The sequence below is a fragment of the Urtica dioica genome, chromosome 2 (genome assembly GCF_054948205.1).
Source record: "Urtica dioica subsp. dioica isolate 48M chromosome 2, U.dioica_male_clone48M_v1_H2, whole genome shotgun sequence".
NCBI classification, from domain to species: domain Eukaryota; kingdom Viridiplantae; phylum Streptophyta; class Magnoliopsida; order Rosales; family Urticaceae; genus Urtica; species Urtica dioica.
Genome location: NC_142757.1, coordinates 52,558,954 through 52,575,572, shown reverse-complemented (window position 1 = coordinate 52,575,572; position 16,619 = coordinate 52,558,954). Strand labels below are relative to the sequence as shown.

The 16,619-nt window shown below is 36.1% G+C and overlaps 2 protein-coding genes across 2 annotated transcripts; one reads left to right on the top strand and one right to left on the bottom strand.

Annotated features, from left to right (window-relative positions):
- Positions 1–7,151: 7,151 nt before the first annotated feature.
- Positions 7,152–10,347, top strand: LOC149405562 (putative glucan 1,3-beta-glucosidase A). Its single transcript, XM_089607845.1, has 8 exons — positions 7,152–7,337; positions 7,438–7,557; positions 7,663–7,860; positions 8,109–8,264; positions 8,347–8,516; positions 8,885–9,037; positions 9,123–9,475; positions 10,169–10,347. The coding sequence occupies exons 1-8, from the start codon at positions 7,152–7,154 to the stop codon at positions 10,345–10,347; spliced, it is 1,515 nt and encodes a 504-aa protein (XP_089463971.1).
- Positions 10,348–14,427: 4,080 nt separating this feature from the next.
- LOC149405561 (methyltransferase) lies at positions 14,428–16,619 on the bottom strand. The gene has a single exon (XM_089607295.1). The coding sequence runs from the start codon at positions 16,154–16,156 to the stop codon at positions 14,660–14,662; it is 1,497 nt and encodes a 498-aa protein (XP_089463421.1). The 5' UTR covers positions 16,157–16,619; the 3' UTR covers positions 14,428–14,659.

Here is a 16,619-nt window from a genome sequence, read left to right as displayed (position 1 = left end):
AGATTCTCAGCGGTAGTGTCGAAAGTCAACCTTCAATTTGATATAGTTTTCTTGTCTGGTAAATATATTTTAAGCAATCTTGAGAGCCGTGTCAAAAATGTTCTCTTGCTGTTCAGATTAAAAGGTTAAATTAAACTTTCTGTATTCATTTTAATGACCGTGCTCTGTTTATGTTGTAGCTTATTCATATAGAAGCTATCAAGTTTCATTATGACTTCTATATCTACAAAAGAACTGTGATGGTCATACCGTTATTACCCACAAAGGTGCTCTGTGAACTAAGACTGATCTTGTGGCCAACTAAGAATGGTAGATCAATGGAGCTTCAGATCTTCAATAAGTTTTCATCGATTGACATGTTATATTTTTACAAATTTTTGTAGCGCATTCTTGTAACGAGACACATTGGCTGTAACTTGCGACCCAAAAAAATAAATTCAAGAAATTTCCATAGTTGACCAGTGGTTTTGCAATTGATCATTAGGGAGATGATATTATCTTGCATAGACAAGAAAAACCATGACATAATAAACCAATCATTTTGATCACAAACAGCGAACTCATGACTCATTTGATCTGCATTTCATTCTTAAAGACGTTGACCAAGAATTATGAGAAGAGCATGTTTGCACTAAGAAAACGTGTACTCTGAAATCATTGCAGAATTATCAACAACATTGATAGAATTTTCTGAAATCATTGCAGAATCTAACTCGCTATGATACTATGTGTGTGTGGTATTGTATTTTACCCATCGCCGATTGGCAATGATTGACTCGATTTTCTGGTATCAAGCCTGTGATCATTGTAGCCTTGACGATATTTGAATGTGTGTGGTATATTGTTTTATACATGCCTTGCGTGTAAAGTATTGTACTCATGCAAATGCAATACAACTAAAACCAAACCTCACTTTGAAAAAGTCTCACATATATAGGGAAAGCTTAAAAGGAAAACAGGTTATAAATAGGAAGTTAGTGTATCTTAAACAATGAAATTAGACTTTTAAAAAGCACGAATTCGAAGATAATTTTTTGGGCCGGTACAGAGTCTGACATCCGGGGCAAATCGAGTCAATCGTTGACACTCGGCGATGGATATATATCAAGCATGTGATCCTTATACCCTTGACGATATTGGAAAGTACTTCCATTGCACTTCGGGCACGGACATATGAACGGTCACATCCTCGATCAATCGGGAGGTTCGAATTCATTTCTTCCTCCGAAACCTTAAAACAAAACAAAAAACAAGAATTATTTAAAAAAATTATAGGATAGTGATTATCAAAAGTGCGAAAACTCATTTAGTTGAAAGAGACAGAATCGAGAAGTATGTGTAGGACAGTGATCCCACTAAATGCTAAATCAATAGTACCACATAAACAATATAGGAAAAAAAATTAAATAATATGGTCCTGGTTTGGAGATGTGTAAAATTATATAATTTATTTTTAGTTTGGAAGGCCAAGATCATCGCTGAGTCTGTTTATGAGAGACGACCAATGAATGAGCTTAGAGCCTCGTTCAAAGCAAGACTCAGGCGAGGCTTTTTGCAACGAATGTCCGAGAAGAAATATGCAAGTTTGGACTACCCCTGCACAATCGCCTGCAAAAATACGAGCATTTACCAAATATTCTTCGAGAGAGTCGTTGTGTAAGCACTGTTGTACAAAATAGGAATTGCATTTTTGAATTTTATCACATAATCGCGCAGAACAATCAATTTTTTTTTGTGTGTGTCTGTGTGGCTTGGGGATGAAGATTCCGCAGGGAGCGAGGAAGAGGAAAGGTTTTCGAGGACACATCATAGAGATTTTTGCTGCCCATCAAGTCTTTGCCCATTCTACGGATGCTGAGATCGGGAATCAGCGTGACGTCGTAAGAACAACAGCGGTGTTGGCTTATCTGTCCAATGATCAATCTTTGGTTCGGACCAAGGATTAAAATATCGTTACTGACGTCATACCGGGACTCAAATTCTGCATATCGTTCTGAATCCAATAAAGAAAAAAGGTTAATTGTACCGACGAATTTACCGTCCTTTAATATATTATATTTACATATTATTACCATCCTTTAAAATTGAATGATAGCAAATATCATATTGTTATTTAATTAGATGATAAATTAAAAAGTTTACAATAATTAAATTTGTCATTTATTGATTTTTTTATTAGTGTTGAAAGGTTGATAATGCTAAGCAAAATGAGTAAAGAATAAAAGAAATAAAGGTAATGTTACAATTTATGCAATGATATAAAACATACAATGATTTGCCATTGCCACAATAAAAAAATGGCGGTTAATATTGTATCATTCACTGTCTTCATTGTATTGTATATTGCTATATTGTACTTATTCCTGTGTGATATTGTAGTATACATGCCTTGTGTGTATTGTATTGTACAATGGTTTGTACTCGTGCAAAGGCAATACAACTAAAACCAAACATCACTTCGAAAAAGTCCCACATGAAAAAAAGTAGGGAAAACTTGGGAAAAGAAATGTTATAAATAAGAAGTTAATGTTTTGGCAATCTCTAAAAACAAAATTGGGCCGTCGTGTCGATATGGCTTCAACATTTATCATCGTATTTTATTTTTTATTTTTTTAACGGAAATTCTCATTAAAAATGTAGAACCGACAACAGCCATATAATTATCTGGACAGAGGCCAGAACCTCGATCAAACACATAATGTCCTGCAAAGAAAATGAAAAACAAAAGATTGACAAAGCAAATAAAGGAGACAAACGTCTATACTAGCGTAAAATGCTAATCCCGTCACGAAGAACTCACTCGGGCCCCTTCAACAGATGTCTTCTGCAATTCCGAGTTCGAGCAAGAGAGACTGACAATAATAGTCAAAAGCTCGAACCTAAGTCACCCTCGACAGTTCGAGGAACTCCACAACCTGCCATGATGCTTAACTATACTAATCTCTCCTCCATTTTTTTTTGTTTTTTTTAAGGGACAGAAGCATCCACAGAACTCATACCCACCAAAAATGGTGAACTACCACACCACCGAAACCAAACTTCACAAACTTAAGATAACTAAACAGGGACTAACTAGCATAAAAAAAAATAAAGCATATCTAAATTAAAACACAAAACAAATAACAGAGCAAAACCAAACCGGCAGATCCGACCACTTCTTCGCCCGAAAATCTCTTCAGCCACGTCCCTCCCATCCATAGCTCGAAGTCTCACCGAATACTCGTCTGTATCACTCCAGTCGGAGAGAAAAACAGAGAAAGCCTCCAAAAACCACTGGAGCCTCAAAACAGAGAGAGTGGCGCTCGTAGTAAGAGCTAATCCGTTCTCAGATCAGAGATCTGAGCACGGTCCCTGTTTCTCCAGCCCAAGCGTCTCCCAAATCTTCGCCACGGCCGAACACCAGGAAACGCCGGTGTGTCAGAGTGACGGAGAGACGAACCGAGGCAAGGACGAAGGAAAAAACGCCGCCTAGAGCTGCGCACGTCAATGCAAAAGAAGCTACCGAAGCCGTTGCTCTCCTCGCGAACAACCTTCCTACCCCCAGGCCGGAGCCCAGGGGGCGGCGATGATTGACGATACTAGGGTTTTTCTTTTCTTTTTTTAAAGGGAGAAACCCACCACTTTTTTTTTTTTAGAACAACAAAGAAACAAGAAAACAAAATTGATTATTGATTGCGTTTTTCATTAATTTAAGGTCTCTTAAATAGACAACTTGATGGGTCGGGCTCAAAACCATAAACCTAATTACATAAATAAAACCTTAATTAATTATCTAAATTCGGAATAATAAAAAAGCAGAATTTAAAAGCCTAGTTGCACAAACTTAAAACTCTAATTTCGTAATTAAAAACTCATTACTCCTAGATACATAATTTCCTTAATCAATAACCCTACATACTAGATACGTATCATTACTCCCCTCCTCCTCTTTGAGCTTATCCTCACGCTCAACTTCGGAACGCCGCCTTGACGAGTAGCTTGTGGACTCTTATTCCGTTGTGCTGGGATCTCAATTCAAACGTTGGTTGATCATTCGTCGAAGATTGCAGAACCACTTGTGCATTATCCAATCACCACCACTGTCTTTCCGACCTACTCCCTTCAATGGTGTTTCTCTTTGTTGGCGAAGCTTTAATTCTCGCAGCAAGCTCGGTGAGGATAAAGCTTGTTTGATGGAAAATACGGTATGCGGCTAAACTCTGTACATAAAAAAAATCGGCTTTTGTAGCCCTTCGGTGGGATCACCGAGCCCGTCGTAGGTGGAAAAATCTAGGCGATCAGGTTTGAACTCGCTCTGGCCGTGGTTACCGCGCCTTTCCCCGAGTCCACCCTGTGCGCGATCCTTGACGGCATCGTCGTACCGTTTGTCATTGTTGTTGCGAGGTCTCTCATAGCCTTTTTCCCAATTCCTCGCATCCCACCTACTGCCTCCTGCTCCGGCGTTTCTGCCGTGGCCCGTTCTCCCACCATACGAGCCTTCAACGTACACTTGGAACTTTTCGCGATTGATCCTCCTCGGAATCCTGTTGGTCGCTCTCTGCCTGTACCGTAGTTTCGCCCGTTGTCAAGGTGATCTGCGCCATTGAGCTTGTGTGTGCCGCCGTCGGAGCGATCCCCACTGCTTCTACCTGGTTCGCGATCATCGTGACTGCTGCTGCATCCTCTGGGCTCAATCTCCTCATCATGATTTGATTTCTCCCGCGAGCCCGCAATCTTCCTTCTCCCAGCGCCGCCCCGTTGTGATCCCGTTGCTCCGATGCAAAGTTCGTCCAATTGAGCATGATACCCTCTGATCTCCTCCTGCAGCGCCAAATGGAATTTTTAATTAGCAGCCGCCTGAGCCGCCGTTTGAGATGCTGCGATTGCCGTGATGGACGCGGCTCGTTCCGCCAATATTTTCTTTATTTCTGCCATAAAATCCTCAATTGTTGCCCCCTTCTCGAGACTTGGCTCTGATACCAAAATTGATACAGCCCGGGATTCGATCTCGATGAGGAGCTTTGCCAATCTTTCACCGAGCTTTGTCTCCCCTCTTTGGGAGAGACTAAACTTTTGGTGATTGATTATTGACTGCGTTTTTCATTAACTTAGGATCTCTTAATTAGACCTAGGTTTACAACCTAATGGGCCGGGTTTAAAACCATAAACCTAGTTACATAAATAAAACCTTAATTAATTATCTAAATTCGGAATAATAAAAAGGCATAATTTAAAAACCTAGTTGCACAACTTAAAACTCTAATTTTGTAATTAAAAACCCTTAATTTCCTTAATCAATAACCCTACATACTAGATACGTATCATGGAATCTGTTGATTTGTGTTGATTTATGTTGATATATGTTCATTTGAGTTTTTGTTGATTAGTGTATATTAATTTTTGTGGTTTTATGTAAATTTACAAGTCTGGAAAAAAAATGAATGTAGATTGGCTTCCACAATTCCCGTTTTAGATGGTTTAAGCGCTGAATTTTTTTTTTAATATCATGCAATCTTGGAAATTTGAGGTGTAATTGAGAAGAAATCTGCTGATATTAATCCAGAAAATCAATCAATTATTTCATCACAGTTGACTTGTTCTTTTGGTATATTTCCAAATTTAAACGCAACAATCTCAGTAAGGTTATTTTCGACCCTCACATATTGGCTGAAACACCACACAACGAATTTGGCTATTTCTCTAAACAGTTTTAAACGTTGGTTAATATGCAATCTCAACGTTTGAGGTTGGATAGTCCATGTAATTATTATTTATTTATTTATCAGAAGTTCGATTTATTAGTTAAGTATGTGTTATGACTTTTGACCTATTTTTTTAGTTTATGCGTACAATCAACTAATTATTTTTAGCTTCGGTATAAGATAATGACCCTTTTACCCTGCAATATGGCAGCTATTTTTACCCTATAATTTTTATTATTTTTTATTATCAAATTTAGTCCTTTCATGTTTGGTCACGTAATTTGATTAAACTTGTAAAATTCAAAATAAATAAAACTCTCTCTCTCTCTCTCTCTCTCTCTCTCTCTCTCTCTCTCTCTCTCTATATATATATATATATATATATATATATATGAACACGTAATATGTACATTTACACACACACATATATATATATACATATTACGTGTAAATGTACATATATATATATATATATGTGTAAATGTACATATTACGTGTTCATATATATATATATATATAGTATATATATATATATATATATGAACACGTGTATATATGTACATTTACACACAGACAAACACACAAACATATACATTTACAAACAGATGACCATTAACGTCAACAAACGATACCAATTAACGTAGAAATAGAATGTTGACTTGGAGGATCGTGTCAAACCGAAAAAAGTCCACTAAAAACAATCTTCTGAAGAGTTACAGGATAATACCGTGCATGATTAACCTAATCCTTGCCATAATATACCTACTTTTATTTTAATATTTTCTCGATTTGTGTTGTTGTGATGTAGCTGACTTAGCTCAAGTTACACACCTTCGATTAATTAAGAAAAAAAAAGTATTTTGCTTAAAGATATATACACAAAAATTTATATATAAGAATTAGTTAAAAAAATATGATATTAAAAAAAATTGCTGTGTATATATAATAGTGGTAAACTTATATTTATTTTTACTGCACTATATTTTAAAAAACTTATATAATTACGTTAATTTGGTATGTTGCTCTTTCTCTTTGCTAAAAATTTAACATCGGATGTAGCTAGTAACTAATTATGAAATCGAAGAGGAAGAATAAAAAGTGAATATTGTGAAATAATAATTTACAAATAATAGTTTACGACACATGTTGTAATTAAGTAATTATTTAATTACATTTACATTTATTTGTTTTTATATTAGAACTTGGATGTTGGTACGATAGAGTCATGCGTTAATATTCAAAAGTAATTGCTAAAAAACCGGTTGCCTAATGTTGGCATAGACTGGAGATAATTAGGTCAATGATCAAGATGAGTCACGAGAAGTGAGTGAATAACATTCGTAACGTATGGCTTATTTTATAGTTTTGTCATTCCATATATATACGCACACGTAATCCAGAAGAGTTCATTTCATGCTTCACATAAATTGTCTCTGAATAGAAGAAGAAGAAGAAGAAGAAGAAGAAAAAATGGCAAACTATATTCACTTCAACCTTCTTATATTCTTTCATTTTCTATCTTGTATTTCCTCTATTTCTTTTGCCCAAAATTCAATTCAATTACCACTTAAGGCAGTGAGTTTAGGGAATTGGCTTGTCATAGAGGGATGGATGAAACCTTCTCTATTTAGTGATATACCCAACCATGATTTATTGGTATATCGCCCCCTATTTATTCCTTTCTATCTCATTTAATATGAGCTCAAATTAGTTTATGACTACTATTATGACTATATATATTCAAAACCTTTTGTAGGACGGAACTCAACTTCAACTTAAATCAACAAAGCTACAAAAGTATATTTCTGCTGAGAACGGAGGCGGTACTATCGTTGGTTCGAATAGCTCCTCCGCCTCTGGTTGGGAAACATTTCGAGTAAGTTATGGTTCCAATTTATTTTTAACCTGAAATTCCATATACAATGTCCCATTGTTTTGGTTTAATGCAACTAATCAATGTATTTTTTTTTTCCAAGTGCAGCTTTGGAGGATCAATGAGACATCCTTCAATTTTAGGGTGTTCAACAAGAATTTCTTAGGATTGGAGAATCAAAGTCAAGAAAACACAATAGTAGCGGTTTCAGACAAACCGAGCGACCCCGAAACGTTTCACATTATTAGGAACGAGAGCAACCCAAATCGAATTCGTATAAGAGCATCCAACGGTTTATTTCTTCAGGTATTTTCCTACAATTATTATTATTTGCTGCAATGAATTAGAAATGGATGGAAAAGAAAAATTGATATGAATATTTTAAAATTTAGATCCTTTTTAGCAATATTTTTTTTTTAAAAGTTTTTCTAAGGAATGAATTTTTTTTTTTTTAAACTTAAAAGAGGTTTATAATACTTAATTTTTAGTTCTTGTCGAAGTCCCCGATATGCGTTGGACCGGCTTTGGTGATATATTTAGTACATTATATGTAGGCAAAATCGGAGTCATCAGTGACTGCCGACTATGTAGGGACGAGTTGGGACGACAACGATCCATCAAATTTTGATATGACAATTTTGTCCGGCATCCAAGGCGAATACCAAATCTCAAACGGGTATGACCCGGATAGAGCTACTCAAGTGTTACAGGCAAGATTTCTTTTATACATAGTTTCACATGACCATTTTTATTTCTTGAGCTTGAATTCAACATCGAGTATGAGGTGCGCAGAATCATAGAGAAACATATATCACGGAAGATGACTTCAAATTCATGTCATCCAATGGCCTAGACGCCGTGAGGATTCCGATCGGATGGTGGATAGTTCACGATCCAGATCCACCAAAGCCCTTTGTTAGAGGATCCTTGCAAGCATTGGACAATGCTTTCCAATGGGCAAAGTAAGTACAAATAAACCCCCAGCTTCTTATAGTTGATTTTCCCCCAAAAAATAATTAATCTCTCAATTATTATTTTATGGCCCTTAACTTGGTCCGGTAATAACTAATAATGATACATCTGACTCCTCCTTTTGTGAGGGCATGAGTTCAATCATAGAGCGCTCCATGTGTAATTCTATCATGTCTAATTATCTCTAAGCTCGTTATGTATATATAAGATGTAATCTTGGTCAATAATTCCGTTGAAAAGATAATAACTAGATCACTATTTTGGTTTTAAAGAACCGTCAATCGATTAAAAACATACATGATTTTTGTGTCGTCGTCACATAATGAAAAAATGTGCCCGTTGTAAATACGTGTTGTAGAAACAATGGATTGAAGGTGATAGTTGATCTACACGGAGTACAAGGTTCACAAAACGGAGATGTTCATAGCGGAACTAGAGATGGTTACCAAGAATGGGGATCCGAATCTACTATACAAGACACCATAGCGGTCATAGATTTTCTTGCATCAAGGTTTTTGTTGTTGTTCTTATTCTTATTCTTATCATTAAAAAAAATATTATTCTTGTGATACGTAATAGTTTTATTGTTCGAGTAGATACGCGAACCATTCGAGCCTTGGTGCGATAGAGTTGATCAATGAGCCCATGGCACCAGGGGTTTCTCTAGACACCCTAAAGAGATACTACCAAATGGGCTATGATACGGTGCGAAAGCACACAAAGAGCGCTTATGTGATCTTTTCGAATCGATTAGGTCCTGCGGATCCAAAGGAACTTTTAGGGTTTGCAAGTAACATGAGCAATGTTGTTATCGACGTGCACTACTACAATCTTTTTTCGAGCTCATATAGTAGAATGAATGTACAACAAAATATTGATTTCGTCTACAATCGCCGCGCTTCAGATCTTCGTGCGATGAACCAACCAAACGGCCCTTTGTCTTTTGTTGGTAGGTCACTCGTCTTCTTTATTTTCCTACTCATTTTATTGTTTATCATTACAACGTTTGGATCTTCAGATTAAATATCCTTATTATCTTGATATTTTGACTTATTAATATATAGTTTTTTTTATAATTATATAGAATTGTATAATCAACTACGTTATGGAGTTTGAAATAACTAAGGTAACAACTTAAAACGCGGAACCAACTTATTGCTCAATCTCGACAATCTCATTAGAACGTAAACAAATATGAAATTCTATACATTGGTTTAAGTAGTCTAAAGTATTTATTTTTAGCAATTTCTATTCAATCTGTATCGACCATAAACACATGTTTTTATTATTAAAAAAAAACGTGTGATTAATAGGTGTCATTTGATTTCTTTTTATTATCATTTAAATTTAATTACATTTTATGTCTTGTGTCAGTTGCCATCCTAAGATTAACAATAATCAATGGATGGGCATCATCATAAATATTTAACTTGGGGACTAAATTGTTAAAGTTAGTGTTTATGGACCATGGGTGCCAATTTAATTATATTTATTAATTATAATTTTGGAAATTGCCAAAACTAGGAGTAATTTGGAGGAAATTTGCATATTCCTAAAAAATGAAAAATTCGCCTATTAGGACTCTTTAATTACGAGTTTGTCGCTAAATCTAAATCGCTAGTATTGTTTATTTTTTTGGTAGGGGAATGGTGTGCGGAATTTGAGGCCCGTGGGTCGAAAGAGGACTATCAACGATTTGCAAAAGCCCAACTAGATGTCTTTCGAAATGCGACTTTTGGATGGGCTTATTGGGCTTACAAAGCCGATGAGAATCACTGGAGCCTCAGGTGGATGATTGAGAATGGCTATATAACCCTCTAGACAGACTTCTAACTGTAACAAATCAAGTTCATAGTTTGAATTGGATTATTTAATTGAAGTCAATGCCTCTATTCGAAGAGATGGTCAAATTCTCTCTTCATTTGGCTTACTTATTACGCTGTAGAAATTTCGTTTCGGATTTTTTTTTAATGTTTCTACTGTATTTGTGAAATGGTTTGCGAACCGAGTCGTGAATTTGTTAGAGCCCCACACAATTTCTTGAGATCAATTTGTTCGTGAAAACTTCCTTGTGGACTTGGATTTTCTGCTGTTAGTAAACCGCGCTAAGTAATAAAATCAATTTCGAACCTCAACAAAATGTTCATAGTTCTTGTGGCATGTTTATTAGTTGCTATCACATACACTATATATTTATTTAGGATCCATTAGATATATAGTCTTATTTACATATCTATTTTGTTATTTAACAAATTTTTAGTAAGTTTTTGATAAATAACCATAAGCTGTTATTTACACATTTAAAAAGCATAGTTGCAACAACAAAAAAATTAGATAAATATATGTAAATACGGTCAAGTCTATGGTTATTTCCCTAATATTTACTGAAAGTTTGCTAAACAGCAATTTCGAAAGTCTAAGTGGCTTAGTTTCCTAATTTATTTATGGGTATATATTGAACTATTATCTGTTCTAATCATCAAATGAAAACAAAGGCTACCTTTGACTGTAATTTACGGTTTGTATTTTTTTTAACTAACATGCTTATATCGATAGATAGCAAATTTCCATCCAAAACAAATAAAATGCTTAATGGATTAAAAAAATTATCTCACTTCTGATAAAATAAAAAAAATTATCTCATCCCAATTACTACTTCGGCTTGTTTTTATCACACACATATTTCTTCGAAAGGTCGATATACAATCTCTGTACCCAAACCACTAAGGCCAACTCCAATGCAACACTATATCACCAAAAGTAGTGTCATTTATTGCTCCAACCGTACTGCATGTTTGACGCTATATATAGTGTGATATACAGTGTCACGCCATATATAGCGTGACACTGTATATCACGCCAAATTTTTTTTTTTTTTAATTTTTTAATTACACATTAAACAAAAGTTTTACATATATATATATATATATATATATATTTATATTTACCCTTATTAATATTTATATCACACCAAAACTCATAATTTGACTACAAAAACACATTAAAATAAAATTCAATAAAACTTAAAAATTTAAACATAGGTTACAAAATCCAAATTAAACACACAAAATAAACTAAAAACAATAGCATAATTTCAAATCAAGAATAGAGATGCTCATATTGAACTTCGAAATGCATTAATTGAGCACTTGTGGAACGAATATACTAATTCTGATAATTAGTATGAAGTAATCTGTATTTCAAATGTATCTTTTTTTTTATTATTTAGATGTAATATGTTTTTTAAGTAATGTAATTTTTTTTTCAGAATTTTATTTTTGTTAAACATTAGCAAGTAATAAATAATTTAATCACGTAATTAAAAATAAAGACACTATAATTATTTATTTAAATATTTGTTAATAAAAAGGTGTATAGTTATAATAATATAATAATGGTGAATAGTATTTTTAGTGTGAAATTTGGTGTTGTGGTTGGAATTGGAAAAAAATTTGGTGCTAAATCAACACAAAAGTTGTGTTGATTTAACACCAAATATAGTGTTATGGTTGGAGTTGGCCTAACACGATTATCTCACACGGTCACATCAGGATGTGAAAATACTGTTGGAGTAGCCTCTTGAGTCTTGATCACCTTCATGGCTAAAGAAATTTTTTTTAAACGGTTTTTTGTTGTTTGTTTATCAATACATAATTAAATAAAGAATAAAATAAATCTTATAGAAGAATGTGGGAGGTAAAAAAAAAACACATTTGTAAAATGTCAGAAGTGGTAGATGGCAAATTTCCATCAGTTATTTTTTTTTAACAAGAAAATTATCTCATCCCTCCCAAGTACTATTTCGTCTTCTTGTTATAACATATATTTTAGTTATGTTCAAGTCAAATTTAATAAGGACTAATGTGTTTCTAACTTAAAATGAGGTTTTTCATACCTAATTTATAATTCTAGCCTAAGGCCTTCATATATGTTTAACCGGCTTTGATGGTATACTTGATATATTATATTTAGACATAATCGGAGTCTTCGGTGACTGCCGACTATGTAGGCACGATTTGGTACATATATCTGTAGACATGTATGTCTATAATTATCAAAATTGTAGACATACATGTCTATAACTACATAAATTATAGATATACATGTCTATAATTATCGAAATTAAAGACATGTATGACTACAATTACATAAAATTGTAGACATTTGATTGATACTCTCGTTTGAGAACCTCTTCCCTCCTTCCACTTCGTTCCTAAGAGTAACTTGGACCAATTCAGTCGCGTCTTCATCCATTTGAAATCTGGACTCTTCTACTTCAACTTCATTTTTATTTACATATTTTTCCCTCACTTTTTTTTTTCTTTCCATCATTCACTAAGTGCCATAAGTTTGATCTGTAGAATCTGACTTATTTTCTCATTAATATTAATTTTTCGATCGAAAGTACTATGTGAAATCTTCGATTTTTTCCTCTTTCTCTATCTCGTAGGTACAACGTTTGAATCAATAGAGAACCATAGTCCTTTACGAGTTACGATAATATAAAAAATCTCTTTAAGCGAGGTTAGCACCAAAATTACTGTAAAACACAACAAATTTAAATAGCTTGATTATGACTTTAAAAATATCATTAAAATAAAATCTCGCTAAAATTCTTAAATTCATTTTAATATACTGTTTTTAGGATCATGATAGGATTTTATTAATTTCATTTTGAAAATAGAAAATTTAACTTGTGTTTGTAATTATGTTATAGAATAGCTTACGTGTTAAAATTTCATAAAACAAAATGTTTGATTTTTATAGGAAAAAAAATTGCTACAAATTATTACTTGAAGGCTAACAATACAGAATAAAAACAAATGGTAATTCCACGCCACAAGTGGAGGTCTTGGATTCAATCACCGCTCGCTTAATAAAAAAATTTATCAAAAAAGTATTTATTTGTGCTAAAAAACAAAAGCACCGTAATGATACGATATTACTTGATCATTTAATTTACCTGGTGAATCGTCTATTTTTTTTTTCCTTTCCTTTTTATTCAAAGCCACATTGAGTTCGAACCCCACCATTAGAAGTCCATCGCTGAATTAAGGCGACATTGAAGCCCCCACAAGCTCTCTATTCAACAAACGTTTAGGTGACTTTTCATAGAATCACAATTAGCTTTCTCCAAAAAATGTAAAGGGTCACCGAAAACAACATTACAACTACGAAACCCCAACAGATTCCATGTGCACTATCTGAGTTGTTTCACGGTCCCACTTCAAGCTTTTCGCAAATGGGAATGCCTCAAAAATCAACGCAACATAGCATCGAACATGATAATCAAACAATCCTGTTTTAAAAGCCACAGACGAGACTAGAAGCATCTAATTTTGCAATTTCAACATATTTAATTACCAAGACACAAATAAGCATAAGTACATGCATAAACAGATTACCCAAAATGAAAGCCTATCAGAAAAGAAAGTCATGACTCATGAGCTCAGTTCTCAGACTAACCTAAGCTTTCCACACTAATCTCATCAGTACATGAATAAACAACGTACCCAAAATATTAGTGCAATATGGAAAGCCTGTCAGGAAAGAAAGTCATGAGTCATGACTCATGAGCTCAGTTCTCGGACTAATCTAAGCTTTCCGTTTAGAATCGCACACTAATTATCAGTATACGAATAAACAATTACCCAAAATATTACTGCAATATGGAAAGCCTGTCAGGAAAAAAAACAGTACCGAGTCACGACTCATGAGCTCAGAACTCAGAGACTGATCTAAGCTTTCCGTTTAGATTCACACACACGCGTACGAAAAAACCAGTAAGCCAAAAAAGTCACAAGCACATGCAATCCATAAAGGGACAAAAAGGACCACAGTGATAATAAGTAGTCGTTATTTATATATACCCAATGAAAAAAGAAAAGAAAAGGAAAAAAATGATAAAAAAAAATTCTTCCCAGCTAATGCATTGATTCATTCCCTTTCCTTTTCTTCAAGGAAGACATTTTAATGGAAAGCTAAGTAAAATTCTTACAACAGGAATTTAAATGACATATGTTTCGTTCTCTGTAAACAGATACATTAATACACTACGGTGAAGAAGAAGATTTAAGGAAAAAAGAAGTTACAGAGATGTGTTTGTGTGTGTGTGTGTGTGTGAGTCGAAAAATTACCACCATTGATGAACAAGAACTCCGCTTTGCCTAAGGGAATTGAACAAATCCAAGCACTGCTCGTAAGTCTTGTCGTACTTCTCGCTCCTCTGCCCGGGGCAACATCGCTGCCACCGATTGTAGTGGCACTCGAGGAAGACTTCGTCGACAAGGCAAATCGCTCCGGTCTCGATCAGCCTCGGAATCAGCTCGAACTCGGTCCCTTCCACGTCCATCTTCATCACCACGAAATCCTTCTCCGTCACCGCGCTCTTCAACCACTCCGCGAAATCGAAACCCGGAATCTTGTCCACCTCAGATTCGCCGCCGGGACTCGAATTCACGGGCTGGATCCGACCCATCCCGCGGCCCTTGGAAACGACTTTCTTGTCCCCGGGCGGGTCCCGGTTGATCTCGAAGGCGAGGGTCTCGTTCCTGACCCAGGCGGCGAAGGGCAAAAGCGTCACGGCCTTCTTTAGCTTGTACTCTTCGTGGAACGTCTTGTCGGCTTCGATCGCGTAGACCTCGAAGGTCTTGTTCTGCTTCGGGTACTGTTTCTTGAACCAGCTTCCGATGCTCGACCCGTAGCTCCGAGCACCGACGTCGACATAGACGTATTTCCTCTTGAAGCTTATGTCGGCCATGGAAGGAAGGTACTTCACGTTCTGGATGTTCCTCTTCAGAGTTAGCCACGGCTTCATCGGCTCTTCCTCGATCAAAGGCTCGGCCTTTGCCACCAAGTCTCGCTTATAACCCGGGACCGAGCATTTCCTAGGATTTTGATGTTGGTATTGGTATTGGTTCTCGGTGCACTCTTTTTTCAGGACCATTTCTCGGATGCGAGGGATTAGGGGTTCGAATCCGTCTATGTCGCGGATCGTTAATAGACTACAGCAATTGAATACGGAGAGAAAGGAGTTGAAACTGTACGTGTCTTTGGCTTTGATGTGGACCACAGCGAATCCTTCGGGCTTCAGAGTCCGTACGATCTCCGCCGCGAAATCCGCGGCCCGCTTCGAGTCGTCGAGCTTTCCTCCGCCGGAGAACACGAAATCGAAGGAATTCGAGGGGAACGGAACGCGGTGAGACTCGCCGGAGAGGACCAGAGGCTTCGACGCCTTCTTCGAGACGCCGACGGAGTTCAAAACCCCGATCTCCTTCAGAGCCTGGACTTCTTGTCCCTTCGGGGTCTCGAAACAGAGGGATTTCGACTCCGGCGAGAGATAGCCGTGCGCGATCAGATCCTGGAACACGGACGAGTAGAAATTCACGGCCTTGATCCAGTCTTTGCTCTTCGCCGGACCTTCGTCGGCGGTCCGGATCGCCGACGAAGTCCCGGCGCCGGAGATCACGAAGTTGAGATTCTCGGGGAGAGAGAAGAAGCAGAAATCGCCGACGTTGCAGGATTCTCCGGCGATGGTGACGACGTAAGCGAATCGGACTCCGATGACGAGTACTCCGAAAAGAAGCAATCGGACGAGGAAATTTTTCAGCAAGCTAGGTTTCGGCTCCATTGTTGCACTTGGACCCAAAGAATAAGTATATAAAAAAAATAAAAAAATAAAACCCTAAATCTAACAAGAAAGAAGAAAAAAAAAATAGATTTCTTTGTTTCTTTTTTGGGTGTTTGAGAAATAACAAATGAAAGAATGAATCGTATCTGTGCGATTGTGTTTCCTAAAAAAAAACCCTAAAAACAAGAAGAGGGATTTAGCGAGAGCAGAAGCGAGCAGAGGTGTGGTTGGCACCGATGAGAGAAGGTCTGTTGGTGGAGAGAGAGTGGCAGATTGGTGAATAGATCCGAGAGGGAAGGGCAAAATGAGAAAGCATCTTTCGATTCGGTTCAGATTTTAGCGGAGAGGAAGAAGAAGAAGAAGGGAAGCCATGAAAGTGATATTAAATAAATAAAGCAGATATAATTGGGAGCGATGTGAAAATCTTTGCCCAGAGTTGCGTTTTGTTTGTTTTTGTTGAGTC